Source organism: Eptatretus burgeri, chromosome 3 (assembly GCF_056783735.1).
Source record: "Eptatretus burgeri isolate ZD-2024b chromosome 3, Ebu_testis_v1, whole genome shotgun sequence".
Lineage (NCBI taxonomy): Eukaryota > Metazoa > Chordata > Myxini > Myxiniformes > Myxinidae > Eptatretus > Eptatretus burgeri.
In genome coordinates, this window is record NC_140963.1 from 54571390 (window position 1) to 54594416 (window position 23027).

A 23027-nucleotide genomic window follows, 5' to 3' on the forward strand; every position below is an offset into this window, starting at 1 on the left:
GTTTTATTATTTTTTTTCTTGATTTATATGATGCTGCACTTGCTTCTAGTATTTGCCCAAACAACTGAATCTTACAATTAACTATAAAGTGGTTACATTTATTTAACTGTACAGAACAATGATTGTTCTATTGTTTCAGGGCATTGGAAATGAGGTGAAAGCAAACTTTGCATCCCGTGCCGGGATTTCCTTGACCACTCCATCATTGGCAGAACTAGCTACTGCTGATTGGTTGGGAACATCCCTAGCACAGAGCCTGCTGGGAAAAGGAGCGGCTGCGGTGCTGGAGCAAGCCCGAATTGAAAATGCTTCTACTTGATTGTCAGCTTTGGTTCAAATAGTTGCATTTGATCAGTATTATTGAGCTTTGACCCTCAGTGCTGAACACTAATTTGAGGGTAATTTCCCAACCAGAATCTCAGAGCAGCCAAATGTAATGGTGGGTAAGACTTGACAAACTTAGAGTTACCTCACTTTATTCAGGCTGATTGTTACAGACTGGAGATTTTTTTTTTCAATCACAATTCAAATAGTATTTTTATAAAGCAAACATCTGTTTAAGTTTGGGTTTTGTGCGTCATTTCTTCCCTGCCCTATTTAAATTGCAGCTTTATAATCCATTTCCCTATTTTTTGAACTGGTGCAGAAAGCATGCCAGTTTAAAAAAAAAGAAACACACTGCTCAACTGACTACAAACTATCTGTACATACACAGACCACTCACAAAGTGCCAAAAAAAAAACCTTGTCAGGATATCAAACCTCACCATTCACTCAAATGATAGGAAGATGGATCAGCTTACAGCTGGAAGGTTATGGGGACAGTTGGACGATTTCAACGTGCGACAAGTTGGTAGGAATGGGTATAAAGGAATATTGTGCAATTTAGGATCAGTTAAAAGATGATGTATACTTGACACCTTGTCCATCATGACTCGTAGAATATGCGTGCCAGGGGGTAGCGGATAGTAAACGCCAATACACTTCCGAGCACCTGCACAGAAGTTGAAGTAAGATGGTGGATGTGAGAAGTGTGTGCACATTTTGAGAAAATACTGTTTTTACAACAGGGGGGGGAGGAGGACATCATATATGGGTTAAAATGGCATCAGAAAACCCACCCACCAGTACAGAAAATGTGACATTGGCTAAAAACTTCAAAAAAATTAGAAGGGCACTCAGAGCGCATCCTCCACCAAGTAATGCCTGATCCACGAGAAGATATCATGCTATATTATCGTTTTTGAGCCCTATCTCTCAATGGCAAAGAATCACCAGAAAAATTAAATAATTCTCATATCAAGATCCGGATTCCGATCTTCACCAAAATCAAATCGAATCAATTCATCGTGGTCACACACTCAAGCTGTCCAAATTTCATCCAAATCCGTCCACAACCTTTTGAGATGTCGTACTATGAGTGTAGCCCCATCTCCCAATGGTGAAGAATCACTTTTAGAAATTCTCAGATCCGGATCTTCACAAATTGAATTAATTCTTCCTTGTCACACACCCAACATGTCCACCAAGTTTTGTCCGAGTCCGTCCACAACTTTTTTAGATGTCCTGCATACAAAGACAGAGTGGTGAAAACAACCTCCTTCACATTCGGGGGTGGAGGTAAAAATTGCCACATTTTGCTTATTTATAAAAGGAATATAATTTATTCTGATTTTTGGGGTAAGATGTTTGATTCAGGTGTTCCAGCTACCAATTTCAAAGCAAAATTCTTGTGGTGACAAGAGGTAGGACCTGAACATTTACATTACCTGATGGCAAGGTACAAAAGCAACCCTCAACCAGGGAAGACATATGGCCAATGTCAGGTACATTGGAATCTAAACAATTCACCAGAAGACAGATGGGACAGCCAACTTAATGTCCACTCTATATTCCATGATGCATTCATTACCCTCCCTTTGAAGTCATAGGGTGACAGTCAGGTCAGGAAACAAACCTGGACTAGATAGCTTAAACACAAACTCATCATACCCACTGAATACTATTCACAATCTCAAACGTAAATGATTGCGTTAATCAGAAGTGAGTGAGTGGAAAGTTAAAGGTGGAAGATGGAGCTGGGAATATCACCTGTATGGAGAGAGTGCGGAGCGTGAGTGTGCGCTCATGTACACGTCCGAAGTGCAACAGGAGAAGGTTCAGCAAGGTCAGATTTCCAAACTCCACGTAAGCTTCGTCTGGGTCCACTCTCCACCGCACACTTATCAAACCGGTGCACTCACCCAGCTACCAGTCAGGGCAAGGGCACACAAGTACTTTAGATTTGTCAATCAAAAATGTAATGCATTTAAACATTGTTAACCTTGTACAATTTTTTTTAACTACTGCAGTATATGCAATTCAGACGATTGGCGAATACTTTAATGATGCGCTGCAAGCAAATCACAAACAGACCACTTACATGTATGAGGTCCGTCGAAAAAGTAATGGGACTGAACCTGCTGTGTGCTCCACTTACACAACTTCAATGAACGGGTTGCGTCACAGTCTTTCGCAACATTCCAGCAATATATATGATTGGTGATGGTTGACTGTGCTCATTGTGTGATTTTTTAAGGTCGTGCTTTACACGTTGTCTGGTCTGAGTCATCGCGCTATGAGTCGTGAGCAGAGAGCCAGTCTGAAGTTTCTTGCCAAGCTTGGCAACACACCTTCTGAATCCTTTGCAATGCTGCAGCAAGTCTACGGGGAAGAAACGATGTCACGTACAGTCGTACACGTGCATTTGAATGGCACAAGAGGTTCAAAGAGGGACGGGAGGAGGTTGAAGACTATCCACGGTCTGGAAGACCTTCAACGAGCAGAATGGTGGACAACATCGAGCATATGAAGCAGATGGTGTGCGCAGATCGTCGACTCACGGTGTGGATGATTGCCGAGGAACTTTCCATCAACAAGGACACTGTCTGGAGCATCATTGAAAATCTCGAAATGCGCAAGGTGTGCGCAAAGATGGTCCCCAAGCTGTTGTTCGAGGACCAGAAACAGCAAAGAGTCACTGTCTGTCAAGACATTATTGAGCGCCTCAAGGACGATCCAGACCTGCTCAGGAGAGTCATTACTGTCGATGAATCGTGGATATTCAAATATGATCCTGAGACCAAACGGCAGAGTCATCAGTGGAAAAGTCCAGCATCACCAAGAGCAAAGAAAGCAAGGAAGTCGAAGGTCAAGGTGATGCCCATCGCATTTTTTAACATCAAGGGCATCGTCCACTTCGAGTTTCTACTACAGGGTCAAACAGTGAATCAATACGTGTACAAGGAGATCCTCCGGCGCCTCATGAGATCAGTCCGGGACAAGAGGAGGGATCTGTGGGAGAACAACACCTGCATGTTCCACCATGACAATTCCCCTGCTCACAGTGCCCTGAGCATCCGACAGTTTCTGGCTGAGAGGAACGTGCCAACTCTGGAGCAACCCCCGTATTCGCCAGACTTGGCCCCTTGTGATTTTTTTCCTTTTCCCCAAGCTCAAGAGGGTGATCAAGGCGACCCGATTTCCTGATGTGGAGGTAATCAAAAGGGCCGTGATGATGGAACTCTGGAGGATTCCAGAAGAAGCCTTTCAGGAGTGCATCGAAGCGTGGATGAACAGGATGGACAAGTGTGTGAGACTGGAGGGAAACTATTTTGAAGGGGACAAGCTGTGATTTCAATATATTTTTGGAATGAAATTTCTGTGAAGTCAGTCCTGGTACTTTTTAGACGGTCCTCGTATTATGAACAATTGGTCATGCCAAAGCACATTCCTTATCCTGCCATCATTAACATACTTCTGTGTTGGTCAGCTAACGTCATGACTCGAGTCACTGCAATGCCCGATATTTACTTTAATCAATTCAGACAATATCCTTTTTAAAACGATCACATTTACAGCATTATTCGTCACAGATATCACTGGAGGGAATCGTACCCGCAACACAAGATGGCCAAGCAGAGAGATGTCGTCGATCTTGGCTCGGGCAAAACTCACATCCAGCATCCCACTTGTCCTATCAAACCTGGCATAACAGAACAATGCTTTAAAAACTCCAAACAAACGGTCACAATCCTTGGGAGATTCCCATTGTTTGACTGTTTGTGTTCTTACAGGGCTGTATGGTCTCTTGGTCAAAGGTTATCAGCAATATTTGAAAATCTAAACCTAAGTACAAGAAGTCAAGGAAGTGTTTTTGAGGATTGGAGTGTTGATCACATTCCCAAGCATGAAAAAGTAGCCTGGATGGCATATTAATAATACGTTCCCTTTCCAAGGAACTTTTGACACAGGAGGCCACGAGGCCCATCAAAGCCTGCGCTATTATGACCAACATATGGCTGTAGTCCATGCTCTATCATTAAATGCCAAGCATCAAGCAAGGAAGCAGCATGTACCATTTAAAAAAAAAATTCTTTGGTACGACTCAGCTGACGTTTGAACCACAAACCTCCGAGACTCAAAGATGACACTCTAATCATTTACACCACTGAGTTTGGTCGAATGTATTCCAAGGGCTTGTGAAAGAGTGAGGAGACGAGTAAGCCTGCTAATAATAAAGCTCCATTAATCCATGTGCAATGTCATGAAAGTGACCCAGAGTTTCAGTATGCCTCTGCTTTCAGCAATATTATCAAATGTAATAAAAAGCCCCGAGTGTGCTGACGGTCATCTCTTGAGCACCAAAAGTAACAGCACACAAGACCACGATGAACATACGTCATAGGAACTTTGCCATCATCAATTTATTTTAATAGCAGCTAACTTGAATCGATCGAGTGAAAAAATCTGTTAAGCGAGCATGTATTCTACAATTGCGTACCGATGGAAAAATGGACACAAGACAATTACTATTAAAAACTAAAGGACGGAATAGCAAATGGTCCCAACTACCTTAAATGTGAGTGTAGCGGGATTGACTGCGATGGGGCTTCGGCGTGCGACCATCTTCACTGAACCACTTTGTTACTGCTGTTCAGGGATGAGCGGGATCTTGACAATCAGGCCGTGTTGTAATTGATAGAGACCCTGATGACCACTACTGGATTGACAGTGTCAACCACTACTCGATTGCTTGTGGTAAATGTGGCGTCCGGTCATAGATTTTGAGGACAAAGCCCATTGTCATGTACGCATGCGTTGCTGATAACAATACAGGACTGATGGGCGTTTTACTTAATAAATAGTTCAGGTTTATAAATGTTGGAAGTGCACTAAACATGGAATGAATGCACGACGACAACAGCAGAGAACAGAGTTGGGTATTTTTTCATAATACCTGGGAACTAAAGTCTCACATAATACAAATATTCATCCAGAGGGGGAAGAAAAAAAAAAGCGTTCGAATCATTTTTGGGAAAGTGCAGGACTGAAATTACACGTTTGTATCATCGAATATGAAATGTGATCATGTTTTATAGTTGGTGAGAGTACTGACTTTTATGGGTAGTTATGAGAAAATTTGACCCATTAAATTTGGTGGGTATCCAACAAAAAAATGGTGACAACTAACATTTACATTATGTGAGCTATCTTTGACCACCCCCCCCCATCCCACCCCCCCCTCCTCCCAAGAAGCCAAGATGGGTCCATAGCCCAATCACCCCCGGAGCAAAGAATTAGAGATTGCATTGACGGATGGATCGGAACTTTTCATTTCAATGACAGTTTGAACGAGAAATAGGATGAACTCAGCAACACAAAGCCTATTGACAATACCGTAGCCTCGGTCGGACATTACAAACATGACTTAATTATTTTGACATGATGACATCACGAATCGTTTGAGAATAATCAGCAATCATTTGGAAATCATGGGATCTGGAGAATTTCCTAGCCAAATACAGTCCATGCAGTTTTATTGTCAGACCAGTGTGTCTCCAACTCCACAACTTATGACTGTGGTATGAAATTGGATAATACGAGATCAAACATATGGAAGTCCTTTTTCTCCTTCATAATATCCCCTCTCCTCAAGGGATTTTGTCCTTGGGCAAATGCCATGTTAATTTGTATTAATAGTTAATTGTGGTGTTTCGCGTGAAATCCTTACCGGAATTAAAAAATATATATAAACCACAAACACATACGATTACCTTTTGAAACAGTCGCTACTGTTGTTTAACACTAAACTGAAAGGGAGGAAACTTGCGGACCATCAAGTGGAAGGGCTGTATCAGGTTTCAGAGAAATTGGTAAATAAGGGACTAGTAAGGATCTGAAGATTCGTGGGATCTCCCCTCCTGGGAGCCCCCATGATCCAAAGTCGAAGCCTGGGCGAGTTGTGGGGCTAGTCTTGTATTCATGCGTAAAGTTTCTGAACAATCAGCCGGGTGATGAGGGAGGAGTAGCAAAAATAGGAAAAAAGTTAATGGACGGATGGACAGACAGACATCCGCACATCACGACCCATTTTATAAATTCATCTCTTCAGGAAGAGATGACATTAAAATATAAAGCATTCCACATTTTAAATATGTGGGATATATTTGAAATTTGAAATTTGAAAATATGCCTCGATTTGAAAATGTTGATCCCCAGGTAACATCCGGAGTTGGATATTTCAAACAAAAGATGGAAAAACAAGCTCACACAAAGACAGCTCACGTGTCCAAAAATCGTGCTCTGCTGCTCTTACACTTCCTCTCTGCTTTTTTCACCCTGTCATTTCCCCTGGGTCATCTTCTATCTGTTTAGAAATCAGCCAATATCACACAACATTAAATTTAAAAGGTGCAAAAACAAATCCCCTTAATTACAGACCAATTAGCTGACTGTTCTTGCAATCATCAGCAAGGTTATGAAATCCATCATCGTGGTTGACATAAAATCATTCCTTTTCTCCAACAGCCTCATCTCAGATCATCAATTCAGATTCAGACCTGGTCACTTTACCTTCGACAAGCTCCTTCGACTCTCTAGCAATGGATGGAGGCCCTCAATATCAGACATGATATTAGGGCCACATCTCGAGCTGTTGATACAGTCTGGCATCCTTTCTTGCTCTCCAAACTGTCAACCTATGGAATCCAAGGCCAACTCCACTCTTGGATTACTGACTTCCTCCACTTTTGTAGCTAACATGTGGCTTAGCTCTCAACGGAACCCTTTCTTCTCCGCTCTCTTCTTCTTCTTCAGCCCCTGCTGAAACTCTCGTCTGCGTTCGCTGAGCACCCGAAGAGCAAGGATACAGTCAATCGTTGACGTCTGGTGTAAAGCCTGACTGCTCTGGACGCTGGTTCTCAAGCAGATGGTGATGAACCCTATCAAGAATTATCCAAGCAAAGACCTTGCCCGGCACTGAGAGCAACGTCACCCCTTGGTAGTTGTTGCAGTCTTGGCGATCACCCTTCCATTTCCAAAGAGGGACAACAAGGCCCCTCTTCCAATCAGTTGGGATGATGCCTGTGTTCCAGGCAGAGCACAGAGCTGCATGCAAGGGCATGAGTGCAGCATTTCCACCAGCCTTGAGAAGTTCAGCATGGTTGCCACAGATCCCTGTAGCTTTACCCCATTTCAACCGGTTCACCACAGCCTGTGTTTCCACAAGTGAAGGTGGACCACAGTTGATTGGAGGGTCAGCAACAGGGATTGCAACACCCCTGACATCCAACTTGACAGCTGGTGGATCAGCCTGGTACAACCGCTCAAAGTAACCGGCCCAGCGGGCCTTCACTTCCGACTCCTCTGTCATGAGCCTACCACCCTCTGCTCTAACTGCAGTACACCGAGGGATGGGCTTGGATGAACGCAATGCACAAATTCCTCTGTAAGCAGGACGAGAATCACTTGACCACAGGTGATGCTCAACCCCCTCACAGATTCCTCACACATAGGCCTCCTTGTCCACACTTAGCGCACGTACAGTTTTACGCCTCAGCTCCCTGAACAGCTCAGCTCTGCCATTCAGCCTGGCCCTGCGACTCTGTTCAATGGTATCCAGTGTCCCTTGAGAGAAAATTATTATTTGTCCTTCAGTGAGTTCCATGACATCCACCGGCAACATCAAGGACGGTGGTCTTGAAGGCACGCCACAACTCTTCAGGACCTCCCAAAGAACCCAGACCCCCCAAATCTCCACTCAGCTTGTTCGCAAACTCCTCAGCTACCCTCTCATCCTTGAGCTTGCTAACACCCAGCCTAGGCTGGGATGGTACCATTCTCCTGGATTTAAGGTGCAACTTCAGAGTTGCTACAAGCCGGTGGTCAGTATTGAGGAACTGAGCACTCTGGTAGACCCTGCAGTTCTGGATCATCCTCCAGCGAGCATCAATGAGGACATGGTCAATCTCCTTTGCCACACCACCAGCATTGGAATACAAAGTCCAGCGATGAGCTTGTTGGTGCTGAAACCATGCACCGGCCACCCTAAGTCCATGACTTCTTGCAAAGGTAAGGAACTTAGTGCTATTCTGGTTCATAGTTCCTGACTCATGGGGACCAACACACGTCTCAAAAACATAGCCTCAGTCGGAGCATAGACAGAGACCAGGGAAATGACACCCAAGTAGTGACGAATCCTTAGTCTCATAATACACTCGTTGACCGGTGTTACCTCAATTATCATTGGAGTCAGCTTATTGAACACAGCTACAGCAACTTCCACCGTTTGGTGGAAGACAACTCAGCACCACTCTGACACACTCTCCTGCAATCTGACCCAGGGATGCTACCCCGTGGTTTCCCTCCTTTCATCAAAGATTGGGGGTCCCGAAGGCTTTGCCCCAATCCCGTCATCCGGTGAGCTGCCCTGCGAAGGGAAGCTGCACAGGAGGTACTCCCACGGAGTGGGTTTTCAGATTTCTTTGCGTTTTGTGTTTTGTGGAATGAAGGGTTTTACGGTGGCCGGAGTGCAAATCCTGCCACCAACCTCCTAATAAGAAGTAACCCAACTGCAGGAGGACGTCCACACACAGTTGGGCACTAGATATGGATGGCCGTTGGCTCACAATGAGCTCCTCCGCCCTTTGACAGGTTTTATTTTAATCCTGCTGGGTGTCCATATCCAAACACCCTCCTCACCGAAAAACCTGGTGGGGGAGACGGTTTAGTTGCCGACAACCCGACCATGGAACAGGTTAGTGCAGGTTTACATGATACCTGCAGTAAGTCACATATCTAATCTGGCCTGACCTGACTGATTGATATTGTTGAAGATTTGACGGTACTTAACAGCACCGCCGTCTCAGGGGTTATAACGCCGGCTAGTTCGGCACAGGTCTCGGGTCACGCGCCTCAGATCACGATACCAAAGTACACCTGGCCTTGCCAGTTGGGGATCTAGACCCCAGCTACAGACTGGGTTTGATCAGAGACCGAGCGAAGTCTGCCAGTCCGTAGCCCGTTTGGTTTTATTTACAAATCGAGTGATTGTTCCTCAGCGCGGCACGAATAAATTCAAGGCGGCAACTTTCGGATGAATCAGCCAGATATATTGGGGACACATCGGGGAACACGACACAAGGAAAGCATTCACGAATGTTATAATTAATCTATAACCCGCTCTTACCTAGGGAGCTACGGATACGGGTTTCGAAGGGAGCCCAAGCAAAATAAGCCTTAGGCCTGGACAACATGCAGACAAGACACGGAGTACTTGGTGGATGAGAGGAAAAGTGTATGAGGCACGAATGCGGCTCGTGACAAGCCGATGTCGTCGGATTCGAGCACCCAGCTCGAGCACGCAGCGTGGCAAGATGGCGACGACGACGTCCTTTTGTCGGCACTGCTCACGCACCAGCCTCAGCGCGTCCAGCCCCTGTAAGGTCGACGGCACAAGAACTAAAGATCCGGTGTGTTCCAGCTGGTTTATCACAAGGTCCAGTCTGCGAATCCAGGCCTGGCCTGTACACCAGACCAGGCTAAATCTGGGTGTTGGGCTCCGCAGGCGGATCGACAGGATCAAAAGACGTGGTCCAGTTGCGCAGGGAGCAAGGACAGTCAGAGGCTCCGTGGTTGGATTCAGGATGAACCTGTGGATGACCTGCAGGCTGGATCCCTAGCCGAGGAGGAACAGCTCATCGAGTCAGTCTTTATCAAGCCGATCACAGACTGGAAAAAAAGAAGTTCCTCTAGACTTTTGGGGCAGGCCTTTTTGGACCACCTCCGGGGACACGTGATTGGTCCATCCTTCGAGCCCGCAGCAGCTCTCTGCCAATGGGTTGCTGACACGTCTTGCTGACTGACTGTCAGGGCGCTGGGTGGGGGCTCGTTAGAAGGGGGGAAGGAAAAAAGTAGGCACCTCTCGGGACACCACCACTGTATTAACACTGGACAGCCTGCTACACTTCCCGACACACACGTAACGTCCGATTACCAAACAACCTGACAAAACATGCATTTAAGGGGGATCTGGGCTAATCCTATATTTAATAACCCACTAAGGGCCCATTTCTGCAACAATCTGACTGACTGGAAAATCCTCTCTTTCTCTTTGCTGATGACTCCACTCTCTGCTGTGACATCCCTCATCCTTCTAACAGACAGGCAATAGCCTCTTCCCCCTCCTCAGATCTTGACAAAAATCACAAACTGGTCAAACACTTGGAATATGTCTTTCAATCCTCAGAACTCTATCTCCATCTCCTTTTCTTTTCCCTCCCTCCCCGAAAGGACCGTTCCGCAAACCCTCACGTCTATTTTCTCAGCAACCATATCAAAGAGGTTCAGTCACTTAAAGTCTTGGATCACACTCTCAGCCATGATCTCTTTTGGGCAAGCAACATATTTCAAAGTTGGCCTCCAAAGCCAGACGCCAAGTGAGCATCCTCCGTCGTGCAAAGTCCTTCCTTGGCACACATAAGCTCCTATCCACTGACAAGACTTTCATCCATAGCTTGATGGAGTACTGCCCCCCCCCCCTCTGGGCTGGCTCCCCTACCTGACATCTTACTCAGCTTGCTGCCATGGAAATCAAGGCTTTCAAGATCATAGGAATCTCTCATGATGAACTTGAGTCTATGAGTCTATTGCTTCACCATCGATGACAGGTCGGTGGTCTCTGTCTTCTTCCTCCTCATTTCTGGTTTTACACCCTCTGTCCTCCGTGCTCTGTTATTGGTTTTTCCCCTTTATTCTGGTGTTCTCTTTATGTTGTGTCCCAGTCTGTTTTATGTCCTAGCTCTTCCATGAGCCTAAACCATGTATTATTAAAAAATATATTAAACGACCAGCATATTAATCTTACCAGCAATTTGTTTGAGAACATTCATACACTTCCATATTCGAGTTTGATAGACATTCCGTAGCAGATTAAATGGGCAGGTAAATTACAATGAAAGCCAAAATTAAAATTCCATGAAATTTCCCCCAGTAGATGCAATTAAGAGAAAACAAAGTCTTCCAAAAGACCCAAGGGAGCACAACCTTCCATTCTTAATTATCCTTTCTGAATCGTTAATAATAATAATAATAATAATAATAATAATAATAATAATAAAGAGCGACGGGAATGATGCGCATCCAAATTTCAAAAACAGGTGCACAGAAATAATTTTACATGCACCATTGTTAATGGATGTGTCTTTGGGAGCAATCAATGTTTCCAGTTCGCTGCTGAATATATCGGGAGAAGTGTTTGCGTCATCTCCGCTGACTGGGTGTGCGCTGCCGCTCGCCACGTCGCCACAGGGCGAATCCCCCTTACCTGTGGCTAATATTTTAAACCACCCATTCGCCACTGTGGCTAATCCATGTTTTAGAGTTGTTGTTTTTTTACCAGTTTTAGACGAATTTTGGGTGATTTTAGCACAGAATTCAACCTTCGTTGAGACGGCTGCCATTTTGTATGTTTTGATTATGGGAATCACGCGTGATTTCGTACAAGCTTATATATACTAATATAACTTTAGTAGTTTTAAACTAGTTGCTAGTAAAAAAAATAAAAAATCGACCGAAATTACGCATGATTCCCATGATTCTCGTCTCAAAATTATATTTTAATTTTTTTTGAAAAAAACTTTTTTTTTCCGAAATGATTCGGCATGATTCGGCATGATTCGGCGCTACATGCTTCATTGAGTCAGTGGTTGCCAGGTGAGTTTTGACACAATCAGTAGTAGTACCTGTAGTAGGAGTTTGTTTGGATGAGTGAGTTTGATGGGTGACTTTGGTTGGTTGGATGAGTTAAGTTGATAGGTGAGATTGGTTGTATGAGTGAGTTTGATGTGTGACATTGGTTGGAAGTGTGAGTTTGATGTGTGAGATTGGTTGGATGAGTGAGTTTGATGTACGAGATTGGTTGGATGAGTGAGTTTGATGTATGAGATTGGTTGGATGAGTGAAGTTGTTGGGTGAGATTGGTTGGATGAGTGAGTTTGACTGGCATGAGGTTGGTCCAATCCTGGTCCACAACCACCCCCATCCCCCACTACCACCTACTAAAGGCACAACGACCATACCACACACACACACACACACACACACACACACACACACACACACACACACACACACACACACACACACACACACACACACACACACACACACACACACACACACACACACACACACACACCATCACCACCACCATCCCTCACAACCACCACCTCCCCTGATGGTCGTTCATTCAACCAATCTCACACGTCAAACTCACTCATCCAACCAATCTGAACAATCCAACTCACTCATCCAACCAACCTCACCCATCAAACTCACACATCTGCCTTAAAATTAACTTATTATTTAATATTGCTAAAAAAAAAAAACTTTTGAATAAAATTATTTCCTTTCTCCTGTGGCTAATCATTCTAAACCTGGATTAGCCACAGTAGCTAATTCCTTTTGAAAGCCAGAGCACAACAAGGCTGACCTTGGGTCGTTTGGCCGAATCGTCAGGCTCTTTCATTGCCGGCCAAAAAAAGCCGTTGTACATTTCCGATTCCTTTTCATAGTGAATTTGAAAACTTTGCCAACACATTGAGTGACACTGACACGCATGACAGTCACATGTAAACATGCCTTACGCGGTAGGTGCAAACCAACCACCACTACAAGGTTCAATGTCATCATTCCTTGGTCACATGATTCAGCAGGGTACCTGAAGCCCACAAACAATGTCAGTCAAAAATTTGGGGAGTATTTTTAGGCCCGCACACGAAGTAAATTTCACTTTTATTAGTCCCCCACCAGTTTCACTGTAGAGGACTCTAAGTTTGCTCTCTGTCTGTCGATCTGTCCGTCAGTCCTTCCGTCTCACCTGTGGTTTTTACGACTTTTATATTTTATGTGAGATATCATATTGGTAAGATACTTATTCCAAAGCAATTCTTGCTCTTGTTTTAACATGTTCGTCACGTCTGCAACATCTCGGCCTCACCTGTGTAATATTTATAACAACCAGAATTACGTGGCAGACACACCACTCGGTTTGACGCCAATCCTGGTCAATGTCATGTTTTCCTGTTGGTGATCAAATACAGTATGGCATACATGGTACATCTTAATGTTAAACACATTTTAAACTTATTTAAATGCACGTGCATTTTGTAATGTGTAATTTTCAACTTGCGACCTTGTTAATAAACTGAAAACGCAATACGCCACACCTCGCCCAACATTATAATTTTCTTCTACAAGGAATGAATCAAATTATATTAGCCTTGGTAAAATGGCCAATGAAAATTCTCATTCTCTTTAGTACAAGGTGATTGTAAAATGGCTGAGCTAAAAACACAACCAGCACTCTGATCAACATGGGAACGTCAGCTCCTGACAAATCTCACACCCTCACCATGTCTATCCAAAAGGACCATCTGGAAACCACCCCCTCCATATACTTTCTCAACAATCCCCTTGAAGAAGTCCTTTCATTCAAACTTTTAGGTCTCACCAACTGCCACGATCGTTCCTGGGTTAGCCACATTTCCAAGCTGGCCTCCAAAACCATTTGCCGACTGGGCATCCTACGTCGTGCAAAGACCTTCCTTGGCACACCTGAGCTTCTAACCACATACAAAGCTTTCATCCGTCGTCTGATAGAGTACTGCCCTCCCCTCTGGGGTGGTGCTCCGACCTCACACCAAGCTCGACTTCACGCTGTGGAAACCAAAGCTTTAAGGATCATTGGTATCTTCCGCGATGAAGCCGAGTCTTTGGGTCTCTCACTCTCACCCGAGGCAGGTCAATGGTCTCTGTCTTCTCCAGTCTCCTCTCTGGCCTTGAACCCCCACCCAACCCCCACTCTGTCTGTGATCTATATTTCTGCAGGGCACTCAAGTTCCCCCAAAAACCCCTTTTGGTGAAACTGCCAAAATTAAGAATCACTGCTCACCTTCACTCTTTCATTCCTCTTCTTTCCCACCTCTGGAACAAACTCCCACTCTCTTCAATCCCACTCCTCCCTCCAGGTCTTCAAAACAGCTGTTCAAAACCATCTCAGATCTTCCTCAATCCAAAATCATGATCTTTACCACCCCGGTTAATCCACCCCAAACCCACCTCCTTCAAATTCTCTGTTTTCCTTCCTGAAAGTCCCTGTAGTACCATCTTCTTTACCCCATGTACCCCACCCCATCCCTCTCCCTTCCATAGTTATCCCATTGTCTTTGTTCCCCACTATTTTGTGCTTCCCTCTCCCACCCCTCATCTCCTGCCTTATGATACACTACATGGCCAAAAGTATGTGGACACCCCTTCTAATTAGTGGATTCGGCTATTTCACCCACACCCATTGCTGACAGGTGTATAAAATTAAGCACACATCCATGCAATCTCTAGAGACAAACATCGGCAGTAGAATGGGCCATACTGAAGAGCTCAGTAACTTTCAATGTAGCACGGTCAAAGGATGCCACCTTTCCAACAAGTCAGTTCATCAAATTTCTCCCCTGCTATAGCTGGCCCAGTTAACTACAAGTGCTGTTATTGTGAAGTGGAAACATCTAAGAGCAACAGCTCAGCCACAAAGTGGTAGGCTACACAAGCTCAAAGAACAGGACCACAAAGTGCTGAAGCACGTAGCGTGGAAAAATCGTCTGTCATCGTTTACAACATTCACTACCAAGTTCCAAACTGACTCTGGAAGCAACATCAGCACAAGCAATATTCGTCGAGAGCTTCAGGAAATGGGTTTCCATGGCCGAGCATCCGCACACAAGCCTAAGATCACCATGCGCAATGTCAAGCGTCGGCTGGAGTGGTGTAAAGCTCACCGCCATTGGACTCTGAAGCAGTGGAAACACGTTCTCTGGAGTGATGAATCACGCTTCACCATCTTGCAGTCCGACGGATGAATCTGGGTTTGGCGGATGTCAGGAGAATGCTACCTGCCCGAATGCATAATGCCAACTGTAAAGTTTGGTGGAGGAGGAATAATGGTCTGGGGCTGTTTTTCATGGTTTCGGCTCGGCTCTTTAGTTCCGGTGAAGGGAAATCTTAATGCTACAGCATACAATGACATTCTAGACGATGTGCTTCCAACTTTGTGGCAACAGTTTGAGAAAGGACCTTTCCTGTTTCAGCATGACAACGTCCCCATGAACAAAGCGAGATCCATACAGAAATGGTTTGTCGAGATCAGTGTCGAGAAGAACCTGACCTCAACCCCAACGAACACCTTTGGAATGAATTGGAACGCCGACTGCCAGCCAAACCTAATCACCCAACATCAGTGCCCGACCTCACTTATGCTCTTGTGTCTGAATGGAAGCAAATCCCCACAGCAATGTTCCAATATCGAGTGGAAAGCCTTCCCAGAAGAGTAGAGGCAGTTATAGCAACAAAGGAGGGGTGGGGGGGGGGGACCAACTCCATCTCAATGCCCATGATTTTGGAATGAGATGTTGGATGAGCAGGTGTCCACATACTTTTGGCCATGTAGTGTATGTTTCTGTGTATTAGCTCTTTCACGAGCCTCAACATGGTATACAAAAAATAAAATAAAATTTTTAAAAAGCACGATAGCACAGCTAATTTGGGGGAGGGGGAGAGGACAACAAAGTGTCCGTTGGATCATCACTGATCAAGGACGTTCCCACATTGATCAGTGATAAATGAAAAAGCTATTGGTTATATATATATAAATATATATATTTCTACAAAATCAGTGTTTTGTTTTACAATATTATACATGCACAGTGAAAAATCCAAGTGTGGTTGTGCATATACGCACCTGTAATTTCAAACCCTGTCGCTGTCACTGTTCGCATTAGTGACAACAGAACCAAGCAGCATCCCCATCAAGCTGCTAAAACTATACCCCTTCCGCTCAGTCAGATTTGACCAATCAACTCACCGAGGTATGCGGTGCCTTGGACAGGGTAGGAGGTGGAAGAGTTGTGGCGCGGAGTAGGCAAAATTGAACAATTGCGGCATAAAGAACAGCAACATGGTCTTTCCAAAGTGGCCCAAAATGCCAACAACAGCAAAAGCCATCCCAGCAAAGTAACAAAAAGTGTCGCCGACAAAGACATTTGCGGGAAACCTGCAAGGAAAGGCAGACTTGAGTGGGGCCGTGACCCACCACGAGGGGGCACTTAGAATGAGTAACAATGAAGCAAAGTAGATTATCACACGTGATTCCGATTGAACTTTTATTGTTCAATGTTCGTCATTTGTCACTTTTACGGTTGCAATGATTATATAGCATCGTACACGTAACCTTTTCATCATGTCCATGATGCAACATAATTGTTTTTCCACGTACATATTACTAACAATAAATGAAATCTTCCAAAATTCTGATGTACATTCGTCCGTCATCCATTTCTTCACCTCAAACAGCCTGCTCAAGACAAGGCAGAATATCTCAATTCTGTTTGCTTCCAATTTGAGTGTTCCCAACCGATAGCACTCTGTCCCCATTATACCCTCTCAAACTCACCACTGCCTAGACTTTACATTTCAAATGGGAGGAGGTCGTGAAAATTCCATACAATTTACCAAATTCAGAGCCAAAGTAGTGCTAAACTGCAGGTTCATGTTCCGATTCATGTTCAAAATATAGTTCCTCATTCAAAGACTGCAATAGGTCAGACAGACAAAGTGAACCAACTGCTTAACCCCGCTTTTCACTTTACGCACGGGGTAAATATGACATGATACCTCAAAAGTTCATCTTTCTCCCATGACCCATTCTTTCTCAAGCAACCGGAATCCAAAATAAGCATATCATCCACATTATGTGGATGATATTAGCCACATATTGATATTAGCCATGGTGTTCCTTACCAGTTGTGGTAGAGAAGACCCAGTGTGGTACACAGCAAAGGCACCATGAAGTACAGTGAGAAAAGATGGCTGTACCAAGCCTCTCCTGACGAGTCCAATCACACACACACTCACACACACACACACACACACACACACACACACACACACACACACACACACACACACACACACACACACACACACACACACACACAAATTGAAACATTCATTGTAGGAGTCGTATAATTACCAATTAGAATAAGCTGAACATATGCAAATAGTGTGTGTTCGATCCTCGACAGTCAGCCAAAGCTAAAACTGCTCATCTTCTGTGCAAGCAGGGGGAAATGCATCTCAAAACGCACCATCCCTCAGATGTGGATGCAGGTCCACCAGTCCCTTCCACTTTTCGGATGCGGAATGCTTCAAATCTACACTGGAATTTGAAGAGCAAGCCATTGTGTGCTGGGACTAAACGTCCTGCTTGGGGATATCACTATAATCAGAACTTTTGAAGTGGTGGAATGTGGATATGACAACGGCATGATGGGTCAAATGGCAGCTACCTGGGTTAAATAAACTGGTTGCACATTTGCCTCTGGATCATTTGCCTTTGGTTGGAGACGACATCGGTTTGCGACATATTATATGAAAGGACGTCTCCCGACGTCTTGTGCATGCAATATAAAAGCATCCATCATTTGTTTTACAGTTTAAAAGTTGCTGCTTAATTGTTTTTGGTGATACACGAACACCGACACACCCTCGTGTCTTTTCAATAGGTACACCATTTTACGGCTCAATACACAACACTCAAACATTTCACCCTCTCAATGATGGCAAATTCACAATTTCAATGAACCATCATAGTGCACGAAGCTTACAGTCAAGTGCTGTAAACTCTGGAGTTATCTTCATGGTAACCGGGTTTGTATGTTTGGCGCTGCTACCCAAGCACTTTGTATCGCCGGATAATGCCAGTCTCATAGTAGTACAAGAAAGATTAAAAGTCAAAACCCGAGTCAATATTAAAACAACATCAGCAGTCAAGTAGATGAAAAAGAGGAGGGGAGTAGGCAGTCATTTTCGAGATGGGTTGGATGATGCTGGGATCCTGAGGGAGGACATTCACGGGTTTGATCAAACTGGTAGATTGAGCAACAGGGAGTTTGGGTGCACACTCACCATGGAGTTCAATCAAATTGAAGATGGCTATCGAGGCTGCGATAATGACCGTCTGCCCGGCCTCCAACCCATTTACCCCGGCGAGGATATTGATGGCGTTAGTGCAGAAAACACAGAGAAGTCCCATGTACACATAGTAGAGAGCACCTGCAAGAGGGGGAGGTCAAGCATCTTGGGCATCAACATCATGGTATCACCCTGTGGAGATCTTTTCACCTCAATGCTCTCAATGCGACCTTGTCCTAAAAAAAAAAACACGCACTTCCCGGGAACCATCGTTTGCAGACTTGTGAACCTTAAGAATTCCCTGTTGTTAAAATGTTTCATCTCGCAACTTCATATTCCATGCCCTTACAACCACATGTTTACCACCAAAAATAATTAATAAACGTTAATGAGGGCATCAATACAGTCTCTTTATCATAAACAGGCACATTCCATTGAATGGTTGGGGTGTTGAAAATTCGTTAAACTGGTACGGCCTCCAAACTGACCCCCGCCCCATTCACCGGAAAAAAAAATATTGAAAATAAAAGGTGGCACCCCACCCCCTCGTCATCACCATCATCGATCCTGAATAAAGCATTCTGGGTACATTAAGGGCGACATTGCTGGAACCAATTGCACAACAGACTTAATTGCACAACAAAACAGATTGGGATAATTTATTTGAATTAAAATATAAAAATCAAAACCTGTACGTTTTACCGCATCTTATATCAGACCAAAATGGGAACGTCCACCAAATGAGGCTCCTTATACAACATGACTCGACGATACTCGACTTCATGGTGAACCAATGGATAAAAGACTTGCGGAAATGAGAAAAATCTGCTGCACAAGGAACCTACGATCATACCGAGGTGCACATGCAGACCGAGTAGCGGGCGGAGGGGTTCAGGAACGAGCACGGTGGTGGGCCCGTCGGTGAGTAGATAAGTCGTGAGCAGAGGGAGGGCGGCCGTGGCAGGAAGTGCCAGTTTGTGACGCCAAGGCAGGTTCAAAACGTCGTCCGCAAACCCGAGGAGAAGCATGCAGCACAGAGCCAGGAGTGCAGCCAGGAGCTGCACCAACTGGACATCACATAGTCATAAAAACAAAAACAAAAAACAACAGTAGCAACAAATGACACAGAGGACTGCTCAGGAAAACGATCAAAGAAATAGGCAGCAGATAAATGGGGAATGGCGAATGAGGATGTTAAGAAAGCGCAGAGTAGATATTAAAGACAGCAGAAAACAGTGGAAGGTGGAAGGTATGTACGGTTGCAGCGAGAAGGTGGTGGCTTCCGAGCAAACCTGAATCTGTGGAACTTCAACACAGTTGTCCCTTAGCCAGCATCCCAAGGAGGGTACGGGTATGAGGGCAAAATGCAGAACCAAGAATATGGCACCACTCACGACTCCCAAAGCTTCAGGTCTGGACAAATGTGCAGACATTGGTAAAGGATGAATGCACACGGACAAAACATCACGGGATAAAACCAAGTTTCTATTAGTGAAGCCAGGCACCAGTTGGTTGATATTAGGTTTCAATATGTTTATTGATTAAACGATTTGCACAAAGTCAAAACAATTAAATTCATGTTCGAGGGAAAGCCAACGAAATTGTAATATTAATCCATAAACATAACGGTTTAATACGTGGAGCAGTTAATCAAAATTATTTTTTAAAACATAAAGCACAGCAAGGATTCATTGTGCCAATAGGTAAGGGAGTTCATCACGAATAAGACTATCTCAGTGGCCACCGAGGGCCACCAAGGGCCACCTAGGGCCACCTAGGGCCACCGAGGGCCACCAAGGGCCACCAAGGGCCACCTAGGGCCACCTAATCCGTGTTCAGCAGGAAAAAAAACACAAATGGAGTGGCACAAAAAGGGACCGGGTTAAACTCTCTAATTCACAATCATCACATGAATTAGGATATAACTCACGTTTTCGAGAAAGACTCAAATCTTTCCCATCCATCTTCAATCCTTCTTTCCTGTCAACCCCATCCCCATTTATTTTTTCTGTGGACCAGACCTCTCCCTGTAACCACATAAAAACCTGCCCCCCTTACCTCTACACACATCCATTCCCGTCGACCGATCCATACACTTTGCTTCACTCCTCCCTCCACATACCTGCTCACCTATCCATTACACCACCGCCTTGGCTGGCCACACATCCACCCCCCCCCCCCAACACCAAGCCACACATCTCCCCTCCTACCTCCTTAACTGGCCACACATTCCCCCACCTCATCAGGCCACACGTTCTCTCCCCACACCCCACCACCTCATGGGGTCACATGTTCTCTCCCCCCACCACCTTATGGGGACACACGTTCTCTCCCCACACCCCACCACCTCATCAGGCCACACGTTCTCTCCCCACCCCCACAACCTCATGGGGCCACACGTTCTCTCCCCCCACCACCTTATGGGGACACACGTTCTCTCCCCACACCCCACCACCTCATGGGGTCACACGTTCTCTCTCCCCCACCACCTCATGGGGTCACACGTTCTCTCTCCCCCACACCACCTCATGGGGCCACACGTTCTCTCCCCCCACCACCTCATGGGACCACACGTTCTCTCCCCCCCACCACCTCATGGGGCCACACATTCTCTCCCCCCCCAACCACCTCATGGGGCCACACATTCTCTCCCCCCACAACCCACCTCATGGGGCCACACATTCTCTCCCCACCCCCCACCACCTCATGGGGTCACATGTTCTCTCCCCCCACCACCTTATGGGGACACACGTTCTCTCCCCACACCCTACCACCTCATGGGGTCACACGTTCTCTCTCCCCCCCACCACCTCATGGGGCGACACGTTCTCTCCCCACCACCTCATGGGACCACACGTTCTCTCTCCCCCCACCACCTCATGGGGCCACACATTCTCTCTCCCCCCCACCACCTCATGGGGCAACACGTTCTCTCTCCCCCCCACCACCTCATGGGGCCACACGTTCTCTCCCCCCCCCACCACCTCATGGGGCCACACGTTCTCTCCCTCCCCCCAACCACCTCATGGGGCCACACATTCTCTCCCCCCACAACCCACCTCATGGGGCCACACGTTCTCTCCCTCCCCCCCAACCACCTCATGGGGCCACACATTCTCTCCCCCTCACAACCCACCTCATGGGGCCACACGTTCTCTCCCCACCCCCACCACCTCATGGGGCCACACGTTCTCTCCCCACCCCCACCACCTCATGGGGCCACACATTCTCCCCCCTCCAACCACCCTAAATGGCCACACCTTCTTCCCCCTCCCCCAACCACCCTATCTGGCCACATGTGTTCTCTCCCACCTCCTCACCACATCATTCTTACGTGGCCACATCTTCCTCCCACACACCTCCTGACCTGATCACATCTCTCCCCCTACCTGAGCACACACCTCCCACACCCCTTACCTGGCGCAATTCACCCCTCCTCCTGCACTTCCTTACCCTGCACACCCCCCCCCTCGGAACAGTCCACATTTGTCCCTCTTCCAGTCCTCCTCCTCCTTCCCACCTCTACCTCACGATAAGTGATAACAATGACAAAGACCAAGCTCCACATTTGTAACAAGTTAAAATCACCACCTCACGGGGACACTGACAATCCACCCACATTCTTCTATCACAATCCTTGTTCAAATCCTTGCCGAACAAATTTGCCGCCAGAAGCTTCTTGGCCACAGCGGGAACGGCCCGGAAGGTCACGAAGCCGGCCACCACCGAGACCACCACGTTCACCAACAGGGGCACGTAGTCCATGCCGGCCAAGGAGAGGGGGTGGGTGTGTGCACCTCCCCGGCACCGAAACTATCCGAGGATCGGTCAGTGCGGAACCGCTTAGGCCTCAGAGACACAAGTTCGGCTCCGAAACGCCGCGATGGAGGCGGCGAAGGGGCCGGGCCTGTGATTATGGATCCATTTTAGAGAATTACAACTTCGTTTCCTTAATTTATATTTTAATAAAACGAAACTTAAACCACAACGCCGTGGGGACAACGACGGCGCTCGTTCTCATTGGATTGGACGAAACGGCGAATCCACCAATCACGTCCTCGGGTTTTCCTCACGCGCGGAAAAAAATTTACATACGGACGTCGGGTCAGGAAAACATTGAACTAGCAAACCGTAATAAAGGCTTCTATACACCGCCCAATAACTCAATGTTCACCGATAAACAAAGTCTCGGAAGAAAAAATTTTTTTAATCTCGTTTCATTCAACGCTAAAGTCTCAATTCCTCATCATGAAGAGAGTGTGTCCATTAAACTTTTATCGAATTCCAAACTTTCCACAAATTAGGAATTCTTTTGCGTTCGTGGCAATTTGGAGGCGATGAAAAACAAGGACAAATGTGTCCAAGAGCAGCGTCCTCAAGGTTTTGTCGGCAAACAAAAAAATAAAAATAAAAATAAAAAATAAAAAATAAATAAATAAATAAATAAATAAATAAATAAACAACTTCCGATATTTCGTCACGTGCCTTGATTAAGCCAATAGCGAGACCCGTCATAATGTATTTACGTATTCACGAAATTACAATACGATAAATGGAATAATCTTTAAATAGTAACGTGAACTTTTCGAAACTTTAAAGCAAATGTCCGAATATATTTAAAAGTTCATGATAGACGCTCTCAAAAGGCACCCTCAATGCGAGGATGTGTACAGGTGTTTAGTATTT

The 23027-nt window shown here is 45.6% G+C and overlaps 2 protein-coding genes across 3 annotated transcripts in view; one reads left to right on the forward strand and one right to left on the reverse strand.

Moving 5' to 3' along the window:
- The window catches only part of HMBS (hydroxymethylbilane synthase), a 34020-nt gene extending 33459 nt beyond the window's left edge, over positions 1 to 561 (forward strand). For both annotated transcript variants that reach the window (XM_085873443.1, XM_085873444.1), the window contains one exon: positions 140 to 561. In XM_085873443.1, the coding sequence (XP_085729569.1) occupies positions 140 to 319 (180 nt within the window). In that variant the 3' untranslated portion in view covers positions 320 to 561. The remainder of the gene's footprint in view (positions 1 to 139) is intronic.
- DPAGT1 (dolichyl-phosphate N-acetylglucosaminephosphotransferase 1) lies at positions 460 to 22397 on the reverse strand. The gene is made up of 9 exons (XM_085873442.1): positions 21961 to 22397; positions 19634 to 19754; positions 19195 to 19408; positions 18336 to 18482; positions 17169 to 17253; positions 16234 to 16422; positions 3936 to 4023; positions 2091 to 2246; positions 460 to 993 (listed from the first exon to the last, which is right to left on the reverse strand). Exons 1-9 carry the CDS (start codon positions 22104 to 22106, stop codon positions 928 to 930), a joined length of 1212 nt encoding a protein of 403 aa, XP_085729568.1. The 5' UTR covers positions 22107 to 22397; the 3' UTR covers positions 460 to 927.
- Between the last annotated feature and the right edge of the window lie 630 nt (positions 22398 to 23027).

Excerpts from the sequence above, each read along its gene's own strand:
- DPAGT1 (XM_085873442.1), bottom strand. The coding sequence starts at position 22,106 with ATGGACTACGTGCCCCTGTTGGTGAACGTGGTGGTCTCGGTGGTGGCC. Across the intron at positions 2,247-3,935 it reads TTGGCCATCTTGTGTTGCGG|CTGGGTGAGTGCACCGGTTT; the intron begins GTACGATTCCCT and ends CCTGACTGGTAG. Across the intron at positions 994-2,090 it reads TCCGCACTCTCTCCATACAG|GTGCTCGGAAGTGTATTGGC; the intron begins GTGATATTCCCA and ends ACTTCTGTGCAG.